Source organism: Clupea harengus, chromosome 24 (assembly GCF_900700415.2).
Source record: "Clupea harengus chromosome 24, Ch_v2.0.2, whole genome shotgun sequence".
NCBI lineage: Eukaryota > Metazoa > Chordata > Actinopteri > Clupeiformes > Clupeidae > Clupea > Clupea harengus.
Genome location: NC_045175.1, coordinates 11,663,173 through 11,688,827, shown reverse-complemented (window position 1 = coordinate 11,688,827; position 25,655 = coordinate 11,663,173). Strand labels below are relative to the sequence as shown.

At 44.2% G+C, this 25,655-nt stretch overlaps 3 protein-coding genes across 3 annotated transcripts in view; all 3 read left to right on the top strand.

Moving 5' to 3' along the window:
* LOC105890568 (guanylate-binding protein 1-like) overlaps positions 1-10,575 on the top strand; it is a 39,915-nt gene extending 29,340 nt beyond the window's left edge. The window contains exons 10-15 of the mRNA XM_042703645.1: positions 701-919; positions 6,102-6,179; positions 6,538-6,587; positions 7,033-7,142; positions 9,914-10,085; positions 10,342-10,575. Coding sequence (XP_042559579.1) covers positions 701-919; positions 6,102-6,179; positions 6,538-6,587; positions 7,033-7,142; positions 9,914-10,085; positions 10,342-10,575 — 863 coding nt within the window. The remainder of the gene's footprint in view (positions 1-700; positions 920-6,101; positions 6,180-6,537; positions 6,588-7,032; positions 7,143-9,913; positions 10,086-10,341) is intronic.
* The window catches only part of LOC105894420 (guanylate-binding protein 1-like), a 272,853-nt gene that overhangs the window by 93,717 nt on the left and 153,481 nt on the right, over positions 1-25,655 (top strand). The gene's annotated exons all lie outside the window — the stretch shown is intronic.
* Positions 748-21,925, top strand: LOC105890567 (guanylate-binding protein 1-like). The gene is made up of 10 exons (XM_042703644.1): positions 748-919; positions 6,102-6,179; positions 6,538-6,587; positions 7,033-7,142; positions 13,170-13,375; positions 13,941-14,183; positions 15,141-15,421; positions 15,813-16,025; positions 16,854-16,956; positions 21,756-21,925. The coding sequence occupies exons 1-10, from the start codon at positions 748-750 to the stop codon at positions 21,923-21,925; spliced, it is 1,626 nt and encodes a 541-aa protein (XP_042559578.1).

The window sequence follows — 25,655 nt, the reverse complement described above, 5'->3', positions numbered from 1 at the left end:
TGTGAGGAAGCTGCGATCTCTGGCTAAAATATGACATTTTTCCTGATTTAAAAAACACTTCAGTTGAGACCCTCTTTTGTTACCATAACAAGTTACGTTAATCTACAGTAAGGTAACAGACTAGTTTTGCTGGTGACCAGCAATAAAACACGAACCAGAAACTTTTAGGACTTAATCCACACATGAATACAGTGGATCCAGTTTAAATGTCATGCCATATAGCCCAGGCTGTTTCACTGTGCTCTATTTGGCACATTACCTCCTCTTAATGCTGCTTCCAGCGGTTAATCCACAAAGGAATACTTGTGAAATAGTTCACTGACACGTACATTACACTGTGCAGAACCCCTGGCCCAGGCTATTTCACTGTGTTCTATTTGGCACATTACCTCCTCTTAATGCTGCTTCCAGCGGTTAATCTACAAAGGAATACTGGTGATTCTGTCACATACATTCCACTGTGCTCTGTTTCGGCGCATTGAACTTTCCAGCGGTGTAGAAGGTATTTTTTTCTCAGGAGCAACAACCTATTGTTTAGGAGAAGACTCACATGCACCCCATGCAAGGTTTTGGCGCTGACGTCACCACTGCCTAACCCCTAACCCCTGTGTGACACTGTTAAAAAAACACAGAATTAAATTATAGAAGAACAAAAAATATATAATTGAATCGAGGTTTGTGTGTGGTGTTAATTTTCTAGGTTGTCCTGCCATCTTACAAGCAAACATGTCTGGAGGTCCACCCCGCATGCCAGCACCTGTGTGCTTGATTGAGAATGCAGAGGGGGAACTGCAGACGGTGGAATCAGCCCTGGACATCCTCAGGGGGATCCAGCAGCCTTTGGTGGTGGTGGCTGTAGTGGGGTTGTACCGCACTGGCAAGTCTTACCTCATGAATCGGCTAGCTGGGCAACAGTCAGGTAAACCACACACACACACTCACACACACACAAACACAGACACACACACACACACAAATACACACACTTAAACACACACTAATACACACTCAAATATGCTACAAGGAATATAGGCATTGGCACATAGGCTGCAAGCTTACACACAATCACACAGACACAGACACAGACACAGACACACACACACACACACATTAAAGCATACATACTAGGGCTGTCAGCGTTAACGCGTTAATCTATGCGATTAATACGGCCGCGATTAACGCAATAAAATATTTTAACGCAATTAACGCAACTTAAAAAAAAATATATAATTATTTTTTATTTTTTTTAAATGCCTTTATTTGGATAGGACATGAAGTTATCACAGGAAGCGAGGCGGAGAAGAGGTGGGGAGAGCATTGGAAAATTACATCAGGCCAGACTTGAACCTGTGTCCCCTCGGGCAATGTAGCCCGTAAGTAGGGGGCTTGGCCTACCATTTTATGGGAGCGATGAGGGACAGGTGGGGCTTGAATAGCCCCCCTTGTTCAAAGTAGGGAATGACAGAAAAAGTTTGAGAACCACTGCGGTAGTTGAAGATGGAGAGAGCTGAGGGATTGTTGGGCGGAAAGTCTCTGTTTAAGAGCCAAAATGACGGAACAATCGACAAAACTAAAGTTGTATGTAATATTTGTCAAGCTGAATTTAGCTATCACCTTAATGCAAAGCACCCGACAGAAAGCAGTCCCAGGTTAGATGATCGCCAACCCATACTCCACGACTTCTCTAGGAAAATCACTAGACCAGTCCGTGAAAAGGTTACCGTCGGCCCATCAACATAGTTGAGGACAGTGGGCTGATTGAGGTGATTCGAATTGCTTCAGGGGAAATTCTTACGATTTACCGTCGAGGGGCACCATTGTGTTAAAAAAAAAATACAATTAAACAACAGTGTCTAAAATACACGCTGTCTGAAGTGATTACTTGTTTATTTATAAGATTTAGTCTTAAGAAAAAAAATAAAACTTTTAATTGCGATTAATTAATTTCAAAATGTGCGATTAATTAGTTAATTTTTTTAATCGATTGACAGCCCTAATACATACATTCAAAGGTTTACTCACTCACTCATTTATACAACACACACACACACACATCCACACATAAACATCACATGCCAAAATACTCATATGGGATAGTCACAGTATGCTTGTCCTGGCATATTTTTGTAATGCCACTATTGACCTAAAACAGACTGAGACTGATTCATCACTGTGTAATGAGCTACAGGAATATTTCAGATTCTAAGCACGAAGGGGTATCAGTTGTTTTGGGATAAAGCGGCAATGGAGAGTTTGGGTCGTGCTGGGAAAAATACCTGGAATTATTTAACCCTTTGTTGCCAGCCCCTAAAATGACCGATTTAGGGTGCTTTCAATTAAAGCAGTGATGTAAGAACACTTTGTAACATATATTAATGTGTGATATCTCATTTTAAAGCTAATAGTAAGGAGTACAACACAGCACAGTTTTTTCATTTTTCAAAGATTTTTCTTTATTAAAAATATATATTTATGCAATTTTGTATTAATTATGCGCATAAATTATGTACAATTTCTCATCTGAAGAGCTAAGTATACATATTTATTAAAAAAATTCAACTACAAATCAAAACATACTCAATCACCCATATCTTCCTAAAATTTCAGCTTGTTCTGAACAAAACCTCAAATATTACAGCCCAATATCTGGCGTCCTCCACATTATGTACATTTCAAAATTCCAGTAAAATTCAGTGTGATAAAATATGTCCAGTTTGTAGCGAAGGGAGAGCATGGTCACCCCACATGGATTTGAACCTGGGTCTACAGGGTACTAAACATGCACTCTGACTGCCATACCAATGAGCCAGGCTCCTTAGTGTGGCAGTCAGAGCACACACTCATCTGTAGTGACGGCACTTTGTCACACTGCCCTCCACTGCACCCTTGCGCTTCATGCACATAGGCATTCCTTGCGCATCCACCAACCGTACTTCTCCCCCCCCCCCCCCCCCCACACACACACACACACAAGTGCTTCACCCATCATGCTTGCCTACAGAGTGCTTGATGGTTCTGCTCCCACCTACCTAAATGCTCTTGTAAGGGCAAATGTTACACCCAGGATGCTGCGCTCTTCTAGTGAGCGTCGTTTGGCACTGCCGTCTGTGCAAGTACGGCAGCCCAGACTATTCTCATTTGTAGTTCCACGTTGGTGGAATGAACTACCCAGCACTACCAGAGCAGGGGCGTCCCTCTCTACCTTTAAGAAGCTTTTGAAGACCCAACTCTTCAGAGAGCACTTCCCGTCCTAACTGGCACCTCGACTAGTGTGTAACTTGCAATTACAGCAGTTACACTTCTGCACTCTTTCTTTCTTTTTATTTCATTTTGTTATATGTCTTATGTAAAGTAGTATTTATTTATTGTTACACCAGGTTCTATTGCTCGTAGCTTGAATATTCTCTCCCTTGTACGTCGCTTTGGACAAAAGCGTCTGCTAAATGACTAAATGTAAATGTAAATGTAATCTATGGGGTCCCTCATACAGTGTTACGGCCACGCCTCCGATGACCTCTAGGGAAGCCATCCCACCTCTGACATCATTTGTAGCGAACAGAGAGCAACAAATGGTGTCAGAGGTGGGATGGCTTGCCGTGAGGTCATCGGAGGCGTGCCCGTAAAACTGTATGAGGGGAACCTGGGCTTTGGGCAAGGTCTACCATGTCACGGAAGCGGCTCAAAGCCCTGATGGCCAAGTTACATGTAGTGGACCCCAGTGCTGAGGATGGAAATGATAAGCTGAGAAAAGTCAGAACTTTCCTTGACTATTTCAAGGAGCGCTGCAAAGCTCTGCATCAGCCCTTTCAAAATGTGTCCGTTGATGAGCGAATGGTGAAGAGTAAGCCCAGATCTGGAATTCGTCAATATATAAAAAGGTCCAACTCTCCTGGCTTGTAGGCCTCTTGGGCCCTTTCCCTCTTGGTCTCACACCTCTCCCTCTCGCTGGTCTTGGGTTGGCTGCCAGATTTTCAGGAGCACCCTCACCGCTGCTCTCCTCGTGGCTAATATTGCCATTACCTAAGCTGAAAATCAATTGATCAGAAAAAGGAACAGTTCATTTTCTATTCTTCTTTTACATATATACACATATATATATATTATTGAACAGGCATGAAATTACAAGCACACAAAACTTTGAAGTCTCAAATCAACAACGAAATATTGACAGAACTACACTAACTAACTACACTAAAACCATAGGTTACTGTCAAAATTGTTCATGAATTAGGTTAGAAAATTATCTTGAAAGAAAAATAAATACTCCTTTATCTTTTCTTCTAAATTTCTTGTAAGTCCCTGCTTGCTTATGCCTTTCAAACGGCAAAATGAAAACCCAGTAACATGTTGCTTGCTATTAGTACAAGGTGCGTACTACAGCTTTGCGGTAAACGAAACACATGTGAATGTTCGCCCTCAAATGTCTTATAAATCTACAAATCTAGCCAAGTTGATAGCCGAACACAAAACTAAATACAAAGGTTTGATAAAGTGTATTATTTACTCCGAGAAACAAATGAAGAAAGCATGCATTGCAGTGACTACTTGTTGGGTGTGTGTATTTACGATGAAACTTACCTCGTGATAGAAACGGAGTCGGAGAGTACTTTTCTCTGGCGCTTTCTCCTTCCAATCCTTGGCGAAATTCAAACTTTTCTCCACTAGAAATCCATCCAGTACCACTGTGTACATTGCTTTCTTGGTCACTCATCATTCATTAGAAATGCTGCCTCTGCTTGTCCTGAAAATCGCTGTTGCTCACTGAGGTGTCGCTTACTTGCGGACGCCATGTTTGTTTTTCTAACCTCAAAGTCACGTAACTCGCGTAGCTTGATTTGACAAGCTCTCTGGGACTAACCAATCAATAAAATGGATTTAAAAAGCATGCAATCTGATTGGATAGGTCTTGAGGCTTTTGTAAAAAAAAAAAAAAAAAAAAATATGTTATCGAACGTCCCACAAAAAAGAAAAGAAAATAAAAGTGTCATGGGTTTACAATCCATTGAAATTTCATTGATCTAGCTATGTCTCATCAATTTAGAGAACAATACGGCTAGTGTTAGTTATAAACCAACACTTCACAGGGACAGCCATACGTTACTGGAGAGTTAGCTAGTCAGAACAAACAGGAGGATACTAATATTACTATTTTTAATACGTTTTTTTGTATTGACTTTTTTTACATCAACATGGCCGTTACTGTCATACAAACGTGATGAGATGTCATCATTGGTGCCCAAAAATACGGTCTCATCGAGTGAGAACAGACGCTGACGTCTCTGATTGCTAGCCATAACTGCAAAAGACAGTGTTATCCTGGCGATCTGTCAGTAGCAAAGTGTAGTTAAGACTTAAGACTTAAGTTAATACTTTAGAAAAGTCAATGACAACACACCTAGTTTCCGGTTTCAAAAGAAAAGTACTTTTTTCATGTATCCACCAGCGGGGTATTATTTCTTGCCGTATAAAAACTGTGTATTTAAAAAAATTACGGGCAGCTGTGGCCGCTATAGTAGAATTCTAACAGGCCGTCGGCGGCCGCTGTGGGAATTAATTGAACAAAATTACCTTGATCTTCAAAGGGGGGCGGAGGGTGCCGTTGGGGGGGCGGGGTGCCCCCCTAATATAATGGTAGGGGAAACACTGAACACACATTCACATACACACACATATACAAACACACATTCACATACAGTACATACACACACACACACATATAAATATACACACACACACAAACATACACATACAAACCCACACACACATAAACATACACACGCACACACACAAACACGCAAGAAAAAAGGTTATTTACAAACTTGTCTTTTGGAAGTCTGCTTTAGCACAGTACTCCAAACACAGGCCTCTGAACTGAAACACATTCTGTCTGGTCTGTATATACTGCCATGGACCACAGAACCGGTAGGGCCAGTAGGGCCTACTTTTGAAGGTCAAACTTAAAATTCAAATCCATTTGTAGCCCTGGTTTGTGGGCCCAATGATGCATCAATAGAATTAAAAACACCATCAGAGTAGAGCCTAGCGCCTTTGTTGCTATGACAACATTGATAATAGTTTCAAATATAAGTTGTTTATTTCAGGCTTTGCTCTGGGCAGCACCATTGAGTCTAAGACCAAAGGCATCTGGATGTGGTGTGTGCCTCACCCCTCTAAACCAGGTGAGCAAATCTATTAATTAATGAATGTGTTTGTTTCTTTGTTTGTATGTTGTTCATTGGTAATTACATTTTCTTTTCTCACACTTTATCAATAATAAGAATGAGAAGAATGAGAGGAAAGATCCTTGTGTACCCAACCATAGTACCAATGTTGGTTATGATGTTATTTGTCAGCGTGATATTACTTTGGAAACTCTGTGACAGTTCTTGTGTGTCTAGAGGAGTGGAGTGTCATAACAATGGGTGATAAAGCGCTCTTAAATCTAGTTACTATTCTTACTGTTGTTACTATGGTGACCATGTGTAACACAGGAAGTGAAGTCTGTGTCAGTGACAATGGGATAACCTCTGTTTTCAGGACATACAATGTTGATGCTAGACACTGAAGGACTGGGTGATGTTGACAAGGTGAGGACACCAACGTTGCACTATGCACTTACTGTTATACTCATACGATGTTTACTACAGTGGTATGAAGAAGTTAAACTGAATCCTGACTGGTTTAAAATATTATTCTTAACCCAGAGAATGTCTGGTTGATAAACTAGCTGAATATTGTGTAATCAATTAAATGTATATTCCAATCATATATATATATTTTGGCTCAGCAAAACTATAGATTATTCCCTCAGAAATAACAGGGGAAAGAACAAAAGACCAACAAAACAAAACGTATGGCCTATTGTCATTTTTGGAAGCAGAGAGAAAGACATTCTAGAATGCCATCTTAAGCAACATTATTATAATACTGTAAAGAGCAGAGAACGATGGCTGGATTTTCTGCCTGTATAAATTAATAATTGTACAACCAGATGAATGCCCCTCATTAAAATTACATTAAATCTCATCGTAGGGCGACTCGAATAATGATGCCTGGATCTTCTGTCTGGCCGTGCTGCTCAGTAGCACCCTGGTTTACAACAGCAGAGGCAGCATCGATAACCAGGCTCTAGAGAAACTCCAGTATCCTGTCCGTCTCTCTCACACACACACTCAGACACACACTTCCAGCAGACAGACAGACACACAAATATGCACACAGACTGACATCCACACACACCGAGAATCGAACTAGCAACCTTCTGATTACTAAACGACTTCTCTACCTCCTGTACCACATTCGCCCCATTAACAATCATACACCCCCATCGCACTAAACAACCACACTCAAACAAAGAAATATTGTATTAATTAGCCTTTTAAGTATTGTATTGTATTCATTAGCCTGTTGTTAAATGTTCCTGCTAGTCGTAGTCGGAGATTACAGGGGAGACTTTTGTTTACTGCTCCAGGGCCGAAGTGTTCTATATTCTAAACTCCAGGGTTATCTCTGAAAGAATCTGTTTTATCTTCGGCGAATTCGTTGAAGACCCACGCTTGGTTCAAGTTAGCTTGTGGAAGACAGCTTAGCGAAAGAATGCGTTTATTCAGACACCATTCAGATACCAGGTATGACCATATAGTGTTACGACTGGTGGGTGTTGTGCAGGACTCAATCGCACGACTCAGCACAGGGGTAGATTCAAAGGGTGAAACGTTTTACTATCCGAGTTCGGTACACAGGTAGGCAGTCCAACAATTGCAAACAAAACCAAACAGGGAATGAGCAGGAGAATAGTTGTAGGGCAGGCAGAGGTCAGAAGCACGAGTAATCACTATACCAAGGAGAAAAGCGCTAAATGCTAGGAACACGGGGAACAGCGGGAAAAACAAGGAACATACCACGAAACAACAATTTACGAAGACGCAACGAGAACAAGAAAACAAGGACTATATATACACACACACAGGCAACAGATAACGAGGGACAGGTGAAAACAATCAAGGCGGGGCAGACAAAGACACAGGTGGACTAAACAAGGGGAATTAACAGGACACAGGTGCAACCAATGATACACACAAACCGGGAGATTGGGAACAGGTGAGGGGTGAAGACACGGACAACAACAAGAGGGCACATGGCATAGACAAACAAACATAGGGAAAGCACATGGCGGGAACAAGGAAGCACGAGGACTAGACATGGGAACAAACATGTGACCACACAAGGGAGACAAACACAGAAATTAGACACGGACAGAACACAGACCTTACATATAGATGCTAATATCTTTGGCTTCAGCCATCTTGTCGTGGCTGTAGACAAAAGACACCTATTGTCTCTGGCTCCAAGACACACAAAAGCCAGGAACCATGTCTGATGGCTCCTCAACATGGACAAAAGGCCAGGAGCCACCTTGATGGCTCTCACATGGTGATATGCAAACTAAGAATGGGGGTTGTTTGATATGTAGTTACATTGTAGTCTGATATGGTCAGTTCTCCCTGTACCATGACTGCAGCAGAAGAAAGTGACAATACTTTGCGTGGTCTCTCACACTTCAAAGTACGTTCCAAAGTGTGGTTGTTTGAGGTGTAGTTACATTGTAGTCTGATATATGAAAATCACCTAAATCTAACATCTCCCTTTCCCTTCGGTCTGCGGTTGATTAAATTAATGGCAACTTGATTTGGCCCGAGGATTTATTCTCCACGCTGGTTGCACAGACTTCAACACCAGTTACAGCAACATAACTTTGCTCTGGTTGCTACATCTGATCTATCCGTGTGCATTACCGTTCTCTCTCTCTCGCTCACTCTCTCTCGCTCTACCACACCCACCCTGTAGCCTACGTGTTGCTCCATTATACATTATACATTATAGGAGCCGCACCATTATACAACACTGTATAAACATTAGATGGGGGACCAGGATGAAAATGTGACTTGGAACCATAGTGCGAACATTTTGATTGACGTCGGCGTATTAATTGCAGCGGGACAATGAAAAAAAACTTTCCCGGAGCATGAAGTTATGGATACATTTTATGACACGAAATATAAAGGTTGGCGATTCAGTACCAGTGGCGAAAAAGACAGCTGATCCATCAAAAAATCTGCCTAAAAGAAAATTGAACATTTAAATAAATTTGACAATTTTACATTACATTAAGTAATTTAGCAGACACTTTTATCCAAAGTGACGTACAAGGGAGATTTTAAGCTTGGCCACCCATTGATAACACAATTGCATAGTGGGCCCTTTTTCTTTATTTTTGGAACTCATCCCATTTGAGGCAACGATTGACACCATTGCACTTTTATTTTCTCTATTTTTGAACTGATGTTATTTGTTATTGATTAAGATGTAGAACGTATTGTTATTTCAATACATTTGACAATTTTAAGCTTGCCTACCATTTTATTGGAGCGATTAGGGACAGGTGGGCCTTGAAAAGGCCCCCTTGTTCAAAGTGGGGAATGACCAAAAAAGTTTGAGAGCCACTGCATTAGGTCTTGGAGACAAGGCACTTTGATTTGACATTGGGGAAGGGAGTGAGACCACTTGTCACACCTCACTCCCAGCTCAGGTCAAACCATCATAGGTATATTCACCCCTTCAAGTTTGTAAAGAGTCTTTTCACGAAAGAGAAAAGCGGCAAACTCATAACAACAAGGAAAGATCTTGAAGCTCATCTGAAAAGAATCCACACTGACAGCCACCGGTGCGAACAGATCACCCTTCCACCGGATATGCCACATCCTCCAGAACACCAGCTAGACGTATGTCCTCCCAAGTAGAGTGAAGTGGAAAGAACTGTTTATCGAGCAAGAGCTGCATCCTCTCCTGGGCCCAATGTAGTCCCTTACCGGCTTTATAAAAACGCACCAGATGTGTTACGCTTTCTCTGGAGGCTAATGAAGGTGGTGTGGCAGAAACAAACGATACCAACATCTTGGCGAAGGGCCCGTGGCGTCCTAATCCCTAAGGAGAAGGATGCTGCTGACCTCAGCCAGTTTCGCCACATCAGCCTCTTAAACGTTGAAGGCAAGATCTTCTTCAGCGTAGTAGCTCAGGCTGGCTGTGTACCTAGAGAGAAACAAATACATCGACACAACAGTGCAGAAAGCAGGGATTCCAGGTTTTTCTGGTTGCTTGGAGCACACAAATATGATATGGCATCAAATCCAAGCTGCCAAAAAGGAGGGAATAGATCTCCATGTCGTGTTCTTGGACCTCGCCAACGCCTTTGGTTCTGTTCCTCATAGTCTCTTGTGGACTGGGTTTGACCTGTTCAGCATCCCACAGGCTATCACCACTCTTGTCAAATCCTATTTCCAGGACGTCCAGCTATGCCTCACAACTGAGGAGTACAACACAGCATGGCAGCGTTTGGATATAGGGATCATGGCAGGATGCACCATCTCCCCTCTGGCCTTCACCATGGCAATGGAGGTCATCATCCGAGCCTCCCGATGGGTGGTAGGAGGTCAGCAGCTCAAAACTGGTCTTCGTCTCCCTCCCATCAGAGCGTACATGGATGACATGACCACACTCACAACAACCATGCACTAGACGACTGCTGAAAAAGCTCCAGAACATCGAGTGGGCCCGGATGAAGATAAAACCAAGCAAATCCAGGAGCATATCAGTTGTCAAGGGCAAGCTGTCAGAGCAGCGCTTTTTCATAGGCGAGGAACCCATACCGACAGTGTCAGAGAAGCCAGTGAAGAGCTTAGGGCGCTGGTACGATGCCAACCTCAAGGACAAAGATCAAGTGGACCAGCTTAGGCAGGACACAATCTGCAGCCTTGAGAGTATCGACAAGTCCCTGCTTCCTGGCAGGTTAAAGCTCTGGTGCCTTCAATTCGGTCTTCTACCCCGGCTGATGTGGCCTCTTACCATCTATGTGGTCCCTATCTCAAAGGTTGAAAAACTGGAGAGGTTGATCAGCTCGTTTGCCAAAAAGTGGCTGGGTCTTCCAGAGGAATTCAAGTGCTCCAAAATAAGGCTGGAAATGACACTAACAGAATCCCGTGACCCATGAGTAGCCCAAACAGCTCCTACTCTGGCGACCGGAAGGAAATGGACTGCAAGTGCAGCTACCCAGCAGGCAAAGGCAGACCTAAGGCATCGTGACATCGTTGGCCTTGTGCAACAGCGGAAAGGAGGCTTTGGCCTCTGAGTGAGCAGACCATCTTGGCACCAGGCAGCTCAATCTCAGCGCAGAGGTCTGGTCGTTGAGGAGGTGCGCCGGCAAGAGCAGGCAACAAGGTGCGCAAAGGCTGTCTCCCAATCGAAACAGGGACAGTGGATGAGGTGGGAGGGAGTTGAGAGTAGGAAGTTATCTTGGAAGGAACTGTGGAGTATGGAAGCATTTCACACCAGCTTCATCTTACGAGCAACGTATGATGTCTTGCCATCTCCCAGTAACCTTCAACAATGGTACGGAGAAGACCCAACGTGCTCACTCTTTCCGTCTCCAGCAAACCTTAAACACATCCTGGTTGGCTGCAAGACAGGCCTGACTCAAGGCCGTTACACCTGGCGGCACAACCAAGTGCTGAAGTGCCTTGCAGCTATGCTGGAGACCAGACGAACGACCATCAATGCCCTACCTCCATCATCCCATCCTACATCTGCAAGAGGTTTCGTCTGTGAAGGTGCAAAGCCAACCAAGACCAAGGCCAGTACAACATCAGACCTCGGTCAGCTGGGAGGAGTGCGAGACTGGAGGTTCGTGGTGGATCTGAGTGAAAGGCTCTACTTTCCACCAGAGATCGCCACTACGAACCTCAGACTAGACCTCGTGCTCTGGTCCTCCTCAACTAAGAAGGTGTACATCGTAGAGCTGACTGTGCCCTGGGAGGATGCTGTAGAGGAGGCCTATGAACTAAAGAGCCTTAAGTACGCTGAGCTGGCAGCTGATGCTGAGCAACGTGGCTGGAAAGCCAAAGTTTGCCCAGTGGAAGTTGGCTGCAGAGGCTTTGTGGGTAAGACAACTACCAGGCTGCTTAAGGATTTGGGAATTTGAGGCCAAGCCCAACGCCAAGCCATCAAAACCCTCTCAAGCGCTGCTGAATGGGCAAGCCGGTGGCTGTGGGTGAAGAGGAGAGACGCCACTTGGCCCCAAAATAGCATTGTTGGGCAGAAGGGTTAAAGCAGAGGGGGGCACATCTGGGACGCCAGGTATTGCCGATGAGCCCTCTGGAGGTGTTGTGGGCTTATCATCGAAACACCGGAGAAGGAGGGTGCCCATCTGATGACTCCAATGAGGCTTTTTAACCCTTTTGTCCCACAGACAGCACCATGACTCTTACCCGGAAACACCTTGCATGTCTGCGTCAACCCACTTCACATCTCAGGAGTGCAAATCAACCAGGGATTGGACCTAGTCCTAAAACAGAACCCAGAAATGATTACATTCTAGCCTAAAACAAAATAACAGCACAGTTAAAACTATATATTAGATGTGTTGAATTATTGAATATTGTATACATTTACATTTACATTTAGTCATTTAGCAGACGCTTTTGTCCAAAGCGACGTACAAGGGAGAGAACAGTCAAGCTAAGAGCAATAAAAAACATGGTGTAACAATAAATACTACTTTACATAAGAATTAGAAAAACGACCTAGAAAGGAAAAAGAAGTGCAGGTTAAGCGCTAGTCAAGGTGCCAGTTAGGAAGGGAGGTGCTCTCTGAAGAGTTGGGTCTTCAAAAGCTTCTTGAAGGTAGAGAGGGATGCCCCTGCTCTTGTAGTACTAGGCAGTTCGTTCCACCAACGTGGAACTACAAATGAGAATAGTCCGGATTGCCGTGCTTGCACAGACGGCAGTGCCAAACGGCGCTCACTAGACGAGCGCAGCGTCCTGGGCGTAACATTTGCCCTTACAAGAGCATTTAGGTAGGTGGGAGCTGAACCAGCAAGCACTCTGTAGGCAAGCATAAGTGACTTGAACTTAATGCAAGCAGCTACCGGCAGCCAGTGGAGCTCAATGAGTAGCGGGGTGACGTGTGCCCTTTTCGGTTGGTTGGTCAGGCTCTAATGACTATATGGCACACACACACACACACACACACACACAAATAGCCTTTTATATGAATGAGATTTTAAACTTTAAACGTAAAAAGCGTTAGTGCACTCTCTTTTCCTTAGCCAATCACAGCTATGTGACTGAGCTGACCGATAACATCAGAATAAAGTCAGCGGCCGCCCGTGATGATGATGACGTGGAGGAGGAGGACAGTAAGTTCGTCCGCTTCTTCCCCGGCTTCATCTGGGTCGTTCGGGACTTCACTCTGGAGAGGAAGATCGGCGGTCGTGATGTGAGCGAGGACGATTACCTGGAATTTGCCCTGCAGTTGAAGAAAGGTTAGTCTCAATGAATGGTTAAATATGTATCTAAAAAAGAAATATATATATATGGTTTTGTTTTTGTTGACAAAATTGAAATAGCTTGTTCTCTTGTCGTTATTATTATCATTTTATTATTATTATTATTATTATTATTATATTATTAAGTAGTAGTAGAGGGAGTAATAGTGGTATTGTTGTTTTTGTTCTTCGTTATTATGTTATTTGGATTTGGAAGTTGATTGTTTTACAATCCCAGTTTACTATTTATTGTTCACTGAGTTTGCAAGCATAACATCACTATCACAGTCTAAAGCAGAATACAGCATATGTGCACACTCACTAACAGAAATTACAGATCATAAAGAATTGAACTAATAAATTAGTATAAATACTGTGCATAGGCCCACTAGCTTTTCAGTTTAGGTAATGGCATAATATTCTACCCTTGTTGTACAGGCATACACTTCCGATATGAGTTTAAAGTTATACATTTAAGAACACACGATTGAAATGTTAAGTTTAGACAAGGTTGAGAGTATTTGGCTTCAGTTTCAGACCGCATTTTGATTTGCATTCACAGGTCTGACTAATAAAGTGGCGACCTACAACCTTCCGAGACAGTGCATCCGGAACTTCTTCCCGGCCCGGAAGTGCTTCACCTTCCCGTTCCCAACGTCCGCGAACAACATGAGGAACCTGGACTCCATGGCTGATGCCGACCTTTTCCCAGACTTCCTGAGTGCCGCTGACCGCTTCTGCAGTTACGTCTTTGCAGAGAGCCGTGTGAAGACGGTACAGGGTTGCCACAAGGTCACCGGCAGCCGTGAGTCACAGTGCTTCTTTTGTATTGCTGTTGTGTTAAAAAAAGTAGGAAGAACTGAAAAGAAATAGAAAAGGGAACGGATCTTATACCATATCTAATAAACGTAAATGTGAATGTATTTGTACTTTTACTGATTATAAATCAGTTACAAATACCTTTAAAAACTTTACACTTAAAGCGTGAAATGTTAATATCATACTATTGCCTTTGGGAATTTAACCCTCCTATTATGTTCAAATTTTACCCACATCTATTATGCTTGGGGTCAATTTGACCCCAGCAATTTAAACCTCCAAAAAATGATTATAATATTTTTTTGTACTCAAGTTTTTTATGTCAGGTACTTTAGGTTTGTTTGTTGACTACCTAAATAGCCCTTAAAAATAAAACAATACCCCCACCCACCCCCCTTATACATCCAGAATACATGTTACGCTACTATGGAGAAATATGCAGATCACCATCAAATCTCACTGATTGACTTAAAATTGGAAAGAGATATCCTTCTGGTGTTTTATGGCTTCATATTATTTCTAAGTACATATTGTTGTTATCTATAACATATGGAATAGAAAACTATTTCTGTAATCAAGAATAGTAACAATGTGATAAAAAAAGTTTATATTTCTTATATATTTTATACAATTAAAACAGCCTGGGGTCAAATTGACCCCAAACAACACCTATGCGTAAAGCATGTGTACAGGACATTGAAAACATATCATCATGTTAATTTTGTGTTTACCCAGTTCTCCCCATTAGATTAGGAAAAGTCATTAAATATGAAGCAAAAAAAACTATGCCAATCATTTATTTAGAGACGTTAAACATTGAAAAGGGTCAAATTGACCCCAAACATAATAGGAGGGTTAAAAAGAAAGCAATGTTTTTTTTTACGAATACTAGATTGAGTGACTACAAACATATACCCCCTTGCCTTTCACTCACTGTCTTTAGGGTTCAGCCATCTTGTGAAGATCTACGTGGACACCATCAACAGTGGCAGCGTTCCCTGTCTGGAGAATGCTGTGGTTGCCATGGCAAAGATTGAAAACCAGTCGGCAGTGAATGAGTGCTTCCGGCTTTATGAGCAGGGCATGGGGAATTTTAGTATGGCCTTTCCCATGGATGTTGGAACTATCTCGGTACAACATTATCGTTTTGACGTCATGGCAATGCAGGAATTCCAAAAACGTTCCTTCAAGGATGAGGGGAGGAATTACATGACACAGCTGGCAGTGAGTTTGGAACAGTTGAACAGTTTTAAAACAGCAAAGAAGGATTGCAGACCAACAGTGATGATGAACGGTTGAAATTGAAGTATTTACATTTACCTGTATTCATATATTCATTCATCCATAAATTTTATCCAAAGACTTATAATGGTTTACAGGTATGTTGTTGCCTTCTGATTGAGCTATTTGTAGTGTTGGAAGGGCTGTAGTGTTCAAAACATGTAGTACCTGAGCTTGGAGGCTTTGACTTCCTTGTTTTTTGTTTCTAAATTCCAAGCGTTACATACCTAATACGTCTTGTCCAATTGGAACTCTGCATCAGGAACTCATCCTGTCGTATTTGTAGTTCATGTTGCTTTGGCTAAAATGTGTGCTGTGGCTTCCCCTCCGACAGGAGAAGGTGTCTAAGCTGTATGATCAGCTGATCACTCTGAACATGGAGGCCTCGGAGAAGCTGTGTCGGAAGCTTCTCTTGGATCTGTACGCACCGTTGGCCGCCAGCATTCAGCAGGGCAACTATGCCAAGGCAGGCGGGTATGAGATCTACTGCCGTGACCGAGACGCCATGGTGGCCAAGTACCGGCAACATGACAAGAAGGGCATGAAGGTGAGCGCCAGGGCAGTGTGTGTGTGTGTGTGTGTGTGTGTGAGTGATTGTGCGTGTGTGTGTCTGTGTGTCTGTGTCTGTCTTTCTCTCTCTGTCTCTGTCTGTCTATGTGTGTCTGTGTGTGTGTGTGTGTCTGTGTCTGTGTCTGTGTCTGTGTGTGTGTGTGTGTGTGTGTGTGTGTCTGTCTGTCTCTCTCTCTCTGTGAGCATGGTATATTTGGATCCGATATACGTATATATACTGTATGTGTTTGTGAGTGTTAATGTGTGTATGTATGTGTGTGTGTGTGTGTGTGTATGTGTTTATGTTTGTGTGTAACTTGGTATGTATGTTTGAGTGTTTGCCGATATGTATCTGTGTGTGTGTGTGCGTGACAAACCGGCTCTTGAGCCGCAGCAAATGAAGAGCCAGACCACAGAGTTGTACAAAAATACTATTAATTCCTATATAACACAAAACACAGAGTAAAATAGTGAGTGCCAAGCACCAGCACCAAACACATGGTGTTCACCAGCCTCCAAAGCATGCTGTGAATGCAAGGCCTCCTTCTGAGGACAAACCGCATGGCTTTTATCCACAACTCCCCAGGTGTGGACACACACACACACACACACACACACACTCACACACACCTCCCCAGGTGTGGACAATCAGGCTAATTATGCCCATTCACCACCTAAAAGCTATTGCACTGCCACTGCAAAGCCAGTAGGGGTGTAGAGGGGCGTAACAGTGTGTGTGTGTGAAAGAGAAAGAGAGTGTTTGTGACTGTGTAAATGTATGTTTGAGTCTGCATATATGTATGTTTGTTTTCTCTCTTGTCTTCAGGGGGAAGAGCTGCTGGAGGATTTTCTCCAGGAGAAGAACGTTGAGGCCACTTCCATCCTGAAGGCTGATGAAAGACTCACAGAGTTAGAGAAGCAGATGGATGGTAAGACATATGCGGTTCATCAAAAGGAATATTGCTCAACATTTCCCATATCTTATACACTCTTCATTCAGGTAGGCTAATTGTCACTGCTGCTCTTATGCATCAGATTTATTTTCTACCATGTGCACTGTTGCTGAGGGTTAGCACATCTACACATACAGTCAACAGTAGCCTTGCATCACATTTCTATGTCCTCTCTGCCGATGACAGTGATAAACAGGGTTTTACTAACCTGTTCGGTTCTGGATGCATCAACTGCACAGGGTGTTTTTGTGAACTACAGTACAAAATAGCAGGCAGGGATACAATTGATACAAAGCCACCAGTGTGGCACCATTGTACTTTGAAAGCTGGTGGACAGCATGTCGTTGGACTAGACAAGGCCAGAAGGAAAGGATGCAAAGCCAATTAGTCAAATCAGGCCTACTCTTGATTTGAAAAACTAAATACAAAATTCTGGGCCTATCATTGGGCCTATTTCCCCCCTCAATTACTGAAGCTATTAGTTATTATTTGAATAATTAAATTTTCAGCTGCAATTGTTTTAAGAAAAATTAAGACACAAGACCAAAAGTGATGCCATTTAAAATGCATCATGCTCTGAATCATTCACTAAGTAGCCTAATATGAGGCCAATGCCCAAGTGACAATGTAGGCTAATTAGAATAGATACGAAACACATCGCGTTCTGAAACATTCATTAGCAATTTCCATTCAGAATGTCAGCTGAACAAGAACAATTCTTGCATGCCTAGATAGGCAGTTGCATCAATAAGTCTCTTCAAAACCTCCCTATTTTGGCGCACTTTAGCATTGTGGTGCACGATTTGCAACCGCACACCCTCATCCACGACCTGATCAATTGGCATGGTGCCTAGCAAGGACAACCGAATTGCTGCGCCAACGTGGTCTTGGCATTTATCATGACGTTTTGTTGCCATGTCCACATTTTTTATGTCGGCGAATCCATTTACAGACCATGTGTGTGATTTACCCATGAGCAAACAGGGCCAGCAGTATAGCCGATTGTTAGTAATGGTACCAGTGAGCCATGAGTATTTCGCATACCAGTTAGCATTAACGGCAGCGGTTTTACCACTGGGTTTAGTGACTTGAATTTTTGGAAGTGGTCTCCCTGTTGTTTTCATACTAACCTTCTCTCTGTAGCTAAATGTAGAAAACGGTTTGTTCAATAAAACATGTACAATGTCTTCGTTCTCCATTGCACATCTCTTAATTTGCAATATTTCTACAACAATCCAAGGGTGAAGTTCTATCGATATCCTACAGCAGAATGGTCGAGCCGAGTCTTTTGCTCTTAATGTGTAATCCCCTCCCTCCAACGCCAAATCCGTTGTTTATTGGTTAAGCGATGTTGGCGCAGACTCAGACGCTAGGGAGGACTTTCCTCCCCTGGGTAATGTAAGTGAATGAGCCCCACGAGCCGCCAGTATCAGAGACCGAATACATTGATCTCAATAGGGGCAAAAGGGAGGACGGCGCTCCGTGCAATAATTTCTGGTTACGATAGGGGGTGCTAATGTTATTTCAACTCAGGGAAACGAATTGTGATGTGCATAGTATTAAATACTGATATCAAACTGCATTTTTAAAGGAGTTTAGTCAGTTCAATTAAAAAAATAAATTCTCAAAAAGTTTGGGGAGGTCCTTCCTCCGTTTCCTCAATGGAAGAGCCTCCTCTGGTATGTATCAAAGGTAAAGCAGTGAAGGAATTAAGAAAACCCGGGTTTTCATCTCTCAAAACGTTTTATTTCCATAGAAAATAGAAACCTTCCCTACTTCTACCGTGCCACAAGGACTGCTGAAACATTTAGGCAAAGATCGTAGCTCCGTATGTAGCTCCACAGTTGCAAATATGTTCCATTAGACTAGAATTTAGATTATTAAATTGAATGTGTGATACATGTCACACAAGATAAATTCTCTAAAGTGGTCGTGTTTAGGAGCTTTATGGGCTAGATACATCTTGTCAACCAATTGAAATTGAACAACAAAAAAGCGCTCTTTTGAAAGCACTGCACAGAACCCACCGCAATATTGCCATCTTACATTGTAGTCTCATCAGACACATTCATTTGGAAGGGATTGCTTAGCAATGCTATTGGTTGGCTTTTGCCCAGTTAGTTTCACCACACCTTTGTGGAGCGTTTCTATTTTTGCAACACTGGGCATGCATATGTAGTTTCTGCCCACCATTTTCACTCTCAAGCTAGCGGCCTAAAAGTCTGTTTTTTTCTTTTTCAGAATTTAGAGTTTGCTTGTGCTGTTAAATAAGCTATATGTAAGTCTGGCTAACAAGGTCACCACTCCAATCAGATTAGAGGCAGTGTATCACTATGTTTGTCCACACCTAGCCACTCTCCCTTTTCGGAAGTGAACTAAAGGTTTGGCCAAGATGGTAGAGGCTTCTAGCATGAAAATATTTATATGACATCTAGGCTAACATTACATTACATTAAATTAATTTAGGCAAATAGACCCTTGTAGGTTTTCATTTAGCAGTCAATCTTTTGAGCTAGCGGATAGGCTAACCATTAATGTTAATCGATGGCATTGCTACTAATTACAGGATAGCTATGCTTACCTTTGGGGCTTCATTTGTAAGTTGAATTTGGACCTCTGAAAATGGATTGACGTGGAAAATGGATTAAAGAATTAATTATTTCAGCCTCTATTCTATTCCTCACAATGTGGGCTTTTGCCTTAGTGGGCATCTCTGCTGTTTTCATGACCAGTGGCAGCTCCTGAAAAAATTCTCAGGGGGGGCAATTTTTTAATAATTATTAAGGCAACCCATTCAGTAGGTACATTAGGCAAGACAATTGTATACATTTGTTGTCAGCTGATTAACTCATACAGCAATACCTATTTGTCCACTAGATGGCTGCACACAACAGAAAGATTTACCCTCTAGCTACATAAGAGTAGCTAGTTACAGGTGGAAAGCTATGGAAGAAAGTTGCATCCAGCAGCCTTCATAAGAAAAATGATGTGGCTTTACAATAAAATGATCCCACTTTTTCATTATTCACATGTCTCATGTTGTATGATGTAACACACTCTAACAGTACACATGATACGTCCAGTAACAACATAAAGAAGGGGGCAACATATTGTAACAAATCATGGAAGTGTGGAATATTTGTTATGGCTTTTTATTAAACACTAAACACAACACAATGTCAAAATGGCACTGGATTTATCATCATCATCATCATCATTGTTTATTCAGGGAGAAATTGACTGAGCACAGGGCTCTTTTGCAGCAATGCCCTGATTGAGGCCACATAGTACAGAAGAACAATACATAAACAAACCACAACAAAACGAAACAGACAAAATACATTTAAAAAAAAAACACACACCAAACAACTCAGAAATTGAGCATAAAAAATAAATAAATAAAATAACATAAAGTAAAAAAATTAAATCAGAGAATCATTCAAAACAACAACATTGAGGCACATCCTTATTATCTAAAAGGCTCTTAAATTGGTTGACAGACAAATACTTGGTTAATTTCAACTCCACTTGAATAGTGTTCCATTTATGGGAAGCAAAGAACTTAAAAGCTATTTTACCTATATTAGTTTTTGTAAGGGGGATTTCAAGGGAGATGAGGCTCTGTGACCGTGTATTATGACAGATGGATTTTAATTTTAAAAGTGACATGAGATAATTAGGCAGTTTTCCCACTAAGGCTTTATAAACAAATAAAAGACAGTGTTTTTCCCTCCTGTCTGCTAGAGGGGACCAACCAACATTCTTGTATAAGTTACAGTGGTGGGTCCTGAAAGCGTCTCCTGTAACAAAGCGAATAGCACTATGGTAAACAGAGTCCAGGAGTTTTAAGGTAGAGGGTGCAGCATACATGTAAACAATGTCACCATAGTCAAGAACTGACAAAATTGTTGATTGCACTATTTCCATTCGGTTTTCAAAAGTAAAACAAGATCTTATTCTATAAAGAGCACCCAGTTTAATTTTAACCTTCTTAGCTAGGTCAAGAACATGTGATTTAAATGACAGCCTATCATCTAGCCAGATACCTAGGTATTTATAGCAAGGAACTTGCTCAATATTAGTCCCAGAACGGGTGCATATCCTATGGGTGGAGGGGACATTATTTCTACCATTGGAGAAAATCATGAATTTATTCTTAGACTCATTCAGCATCAATTTGAGGGACTTTAGGGAATCCTGTACACAATCAAAAGCATGTTGAAGGTTTGAAACTGCTTGATCTATAGAGGGCGCTGAGGCATACAAAATTGTATCATCGGCATAAAAATGGACTTTGCAATGTTCTAGATGGTCACAGATATTAAAATAGAGCCCTGAGGGACACCAGAATTAATTACTAGGGCCTCAGATGTAAGGCCTGCAACATCTATACATTGTGTTCTACCCGTGAAGTAGTTTTTGAACCATCTGAGGGAGACATTATTATTATTATTATTATTTATGCCCTGGTACAAGTTATCACGAACAGACTGTGCTACCGTCACACACCTGTATAAACTCCGTCCCAACACAGAACAACAACATGTAATTAGAACAGTAAGGAACATTGTTAAGGAACATCGTTGGGCGCTAGTGCATCACATAGAGAAAAGTATGTGCCCGCCGCACGGCATTATGGGGCGACTATACCGGCACGTTACACAGCCCCCACTAAGACTGGTTGGTGTCCTCATCAACCCAAGTCCTTACAACAAAGTCCTTCAAATGTGCCGGCAATCTGTGCTGTCGAGGTGTGCGCCCTGCGGGCGCGACAGTCGGCACAGCAGCCAGCACAGCCTCCGGAGCTGCCGATGGGGCTGGCACCAGTGTTGGCGCGGTTTCACAGTCTATCTCAGCTCCAGCCGGTGCCAACGGCCGGTACGGGGCCAGCCGATCGCGATGGAGGGTCACAACCTTCCGCCGCCCTAACACCCGAACCCGGTAAACCACATCAGACAGTCTTTCCAGTACAGTACACGGTCCTACCCACTGATTAGAAAGTTTAGGTGAAATACCTTTTTTCCTTTCAGGGCAGAATACCCACACCTTGTCACTGGCGTGGAACTCTTGCCCACAGCAGCGTGTGTCGTAAGCCCGCTTCTGTCGAACTCCGGCAGCGCACATTGCCTGTCTGGCCATTTCAGGCACTTCTCGCATCCTCTCACACAACTGCCTGTAGAATTCCATCCCAGGTTTTCCATCAATCTCTGGCTCCGGGGGTGACTAGGTCAATGGGTGTGCGCAGCTCTCGTCCGAACATCTTGGGCTGCAGGGGTGCACTTCGTCGAGTCCTGCACTGCTATCCGGTATGCCCAGAGGACCATGGGCAGGTGGCAGTCCCAGTCCTGCTGTCGACGACTGGTTAGAATGGCCAGCTGAACAGCGAGTGTCCGGTTGAGCTCCACCAGCCCATCGCTTTGTGGGTGGAGCGGCGTCGTCCGGGTCTTCCTGATACCCAGCCGTTTGCAGACTTCACTGAATACCTCCGCTTCGAAGTTCCGCCCCTGGTCACTTTGGAGCTCTTCCGGTGCCCCGAAACGGCAGAACATCTCAGTCACTAATTTCCCTGCCGTTGTAGAGGCAGTCTGATCAGGTACCGCGTATGCCTCGGGCCACTTTGTGAAGTAATCCATGGCCACGATCACATAGCGGTTTCCGAGGTCGGTGAGAGGAAATGGACCGAGCACGTCCACTGCTACCCGCTCCATGGGTGCTCCCTCTGCATACTGCTGTAGCGGGGCGTGGGAACGTTGTGTCGGTCCTTTCTTGGCTGTGCAGGCGTCGCAGCAGTGAACAAAGAACTGCACATCCCGTCGACCGGGCTGGGCTAAGGTGCACTGCTGGGCTGATGTGTGCTGATCTCTGCCGCCTCTCCGTCGACCGTGCTGGGCTGAGGTGCACTGCTGGGCTGATGTGTGCTGCTGGGCTGATGTGTGCTGCTCTCTGCCGCTTCTCCGTCGACTGGGCCGGGCTGAGGTGCGCTGCTGGGCTGATGTGTGCTGCTGGGCTGATGTGTGCTGCTGGGCTGATGTGTGCTGCTGGGCTGATGTGTGCTGCTGGGCTGAGGTGCGCTGCTGGGCTGAGGTGTGCTGCAGGGCTGATGTGCGCTGCTGGGCTGATGTGTGCTGCTGGGCTGATGTGTGCTGCTGGGCTGATGTGTGCTGCTGGGCTGAGGTGTGCTGCAGGGCTGATGTGCGCTGCTGGGCTGATGTGCGCTGCTGGGCTGATGTGTGCTGGTCTCTGCCGCCTCTCCGTCGACCAGGCCGGGCTGGCCCGCGCTGCTCGCTGACGTGTTGTTGTCGGATGGACCAACTTGGAGCCGACAGACCATGTGAGGCTCTGGCATGGTGGCAGCTGGACTCCTTGCCTCGGTGCGCTGACAGTAGCGACACTGCTCTGCTACACAGGGGCGCCTGGACAAGGCGTCTGCGTTGCCGTGCAACCGGCCAGCTCGGTGGCGAATCTCAAAATCATAATCTTGAAGAGTCTCCATCCACCGAGCCAGCTGGCCCTCAGGCTCCTTGAAACTCAGCAGCCAGGTGAGTGAGGCGTGATCTGTTCTGAGTAGGAACCGCTTGCCGTACAGATAAGTACGGAAGTGGCGGATGCCCAGCACCACTGCTAACAGTTTGCGTCGGGTGACACAGTAATTCCGTTCTGCCCGACTGAGTGAACGGCTGAAGTATGCTATTACCTGTTCCCCCTGTTCTCCTTCCTGGGAGAGGACCGCGCCGATCCCAACGTCACTGGCATCCGTATCCAGAACGAACGGTAGCTGGGGGTTGGGAAACGCCAGGACTGGGGCCTCGGACAGTGCTTTCCGAAGTTGGTGGAACGCGTCATTGCAGCTCTGTGTCCACAGAAACGGCTGGCCCTTGTGTGTCAGCTGGTGCATTGGGCTGGCAACCGTAGCGAAATCCTGGATAAACCGTTGATAATAACATGCCAGACCCAGAAAACTCCTGAGTTCTGCCACATCACGAGGAGCAGGCCAGCTTTTCACCGTGTCTACTTTAGCTGGGTCAGTAGCCACTCCCGCTGCCCCCACGACATGGCCCAGAAACCCAGTCTATCTCCTCAACAGGTTGCATTTCTTTGGGTCCAGCCCCGCGGATAGCATTAAACACTTTCCCTAAACTCTCCAGAGCCCCTGAAAAGTTGGATGCATGACATAAAATATCGTCCAGATACACTATGCAGCAACTACGTGGCATGCCTGCCAGAACTCTTTCCATCAAGCGTTCAAAAGTTGCGGGTCCATTACACAGTCCAAATGGTAGCACTTTGAATTGCCACAACCCCTGCCCGATAGTAAATGCAGTCTTTGGTCGGGCTTCAGGGGCTAGTTCTATTTGCCAGTACCCGCTATGTAAATCCAGCGAACTAAACCAGCTGGAGCCAGAGATGCTATCAAGCGCATCATCAATACGGGGGAGGGGGTATGAGTCTTTTCTCGTTACCTGATTGAGACGCCTGTAGTACACGGAGAACCGCCATGAAGAGTCTTTTTTTGTGACGAGGACTGCCGGTGCTGCCCATGGGCTGTTGCTGGGTTCGATCACCCCCGCCTCTGCCATTATCTTGACCTTCTGTTCTGCTACAGCTCTCTTGGCGAACGGCAGTCGGCGGGGACGAAGTCGAATTGGGCGGGCATCTCCGGTGTCGATTTCATGTTGCACCAAACTCGTGCGGGTACAATCCTCATCCCTAGCAGCGAAAATGTCGGCATACCTGTCGAGTAGGTCTCGTACCTGGCTGCACTGACGTTCATCCAGCCCTTCACAGCTGCGCAAACACATCTCCTGTAGGGCTTGTTTCGTCTCGGCGGAGGGTGGCGTGCCTCGACTCGGTGGCGGCTGGCTGTGATGTGGGCTGGAGGTCGGGGGTGCTTGGGGTGTGGTTTGAGTGTCCGGGAGAACACGCTGGACGTGAGGCGATGTTTGTTTCTGTCTTCGTCTTCGATGGCGCCTCCGTGCAGGAGTACTCGCTCTGTGCTCCTGAACTAGAGGCGCGGCTTGTGTTGGCGATGTTGCGAATCCTTGCCGAGCCTGACAAGAATTCTCCGTTGCCTGTAGAGACACAGTGTCCGCTCCCAGGTGAAGCTGTGCCTGGGAAACATTCACCATGGCCCCCCATTTCTCCAGCAAATCCAAACCCAGGATACACTCGTCCTGAATGTTCGCCAACCAGAACTGGTGGTGGGTTGTCACTGTGAAAGAAATATGCTATATAATTATTATCATGATATGTGTTTGTTATTAGTTTGTTAAATGGAAGTCTCAGCTGTTTCTTTGTTCTGTTGAGAGGAATGCTGAGTCTGTGAGAAAGTGGGGGTTTTGGAACTCAGAGCTGTCATAAAATGTTTAGGTTAGGACTGAATTAGGAGGCCATGTGTGTTGTGAACTCATCTTGATTGTTGTGTTAAAGAAGAAGACACCCATTTGGGTTTGGGGGTTTTAGGTAAACATTCTTATCTCTGAACTGGGAGTGTTTTTGTGTTCTGAGCTGTGGACGTCTTCTTTGAATAAAGAGCAGACATTTTTGTAAGAGGGGCAGTGTATGTTGAAGAGCGGTCTGAAACCACTGCACTCCTCTTTGCCAGAGTAAAAGTCTGTTATTTATTATATTCTTGGTTGTGTGTCTTAATTCTGAGGTTATACAGTCCTAGTAAAGGG

Bases quoted from the DNA above. Each gene is read 5' to 3' on its own strand.
- LOC105890567 (XM_042703644.1), top strand. From the start codon at position 748: ATGCCAGCACCTGTGTGCTTGATTGAGAATGCAGAGGGGGAACTGCAG. The intron at 920-6,101 runs GTAAACCACACA...TGTTTATTTCAG, and splicing joins GCTAGCTGGGCAACAGTCAG to GCTTTGCTCTGGGCAGCACC. The intron at 6,180-6,537 runs GTGAGCAAATCT...CTCTGTTTTCAG, and splicing joins GCCTCACCCCTCTAAACCAG to GACATACAATGTTGATGCTA.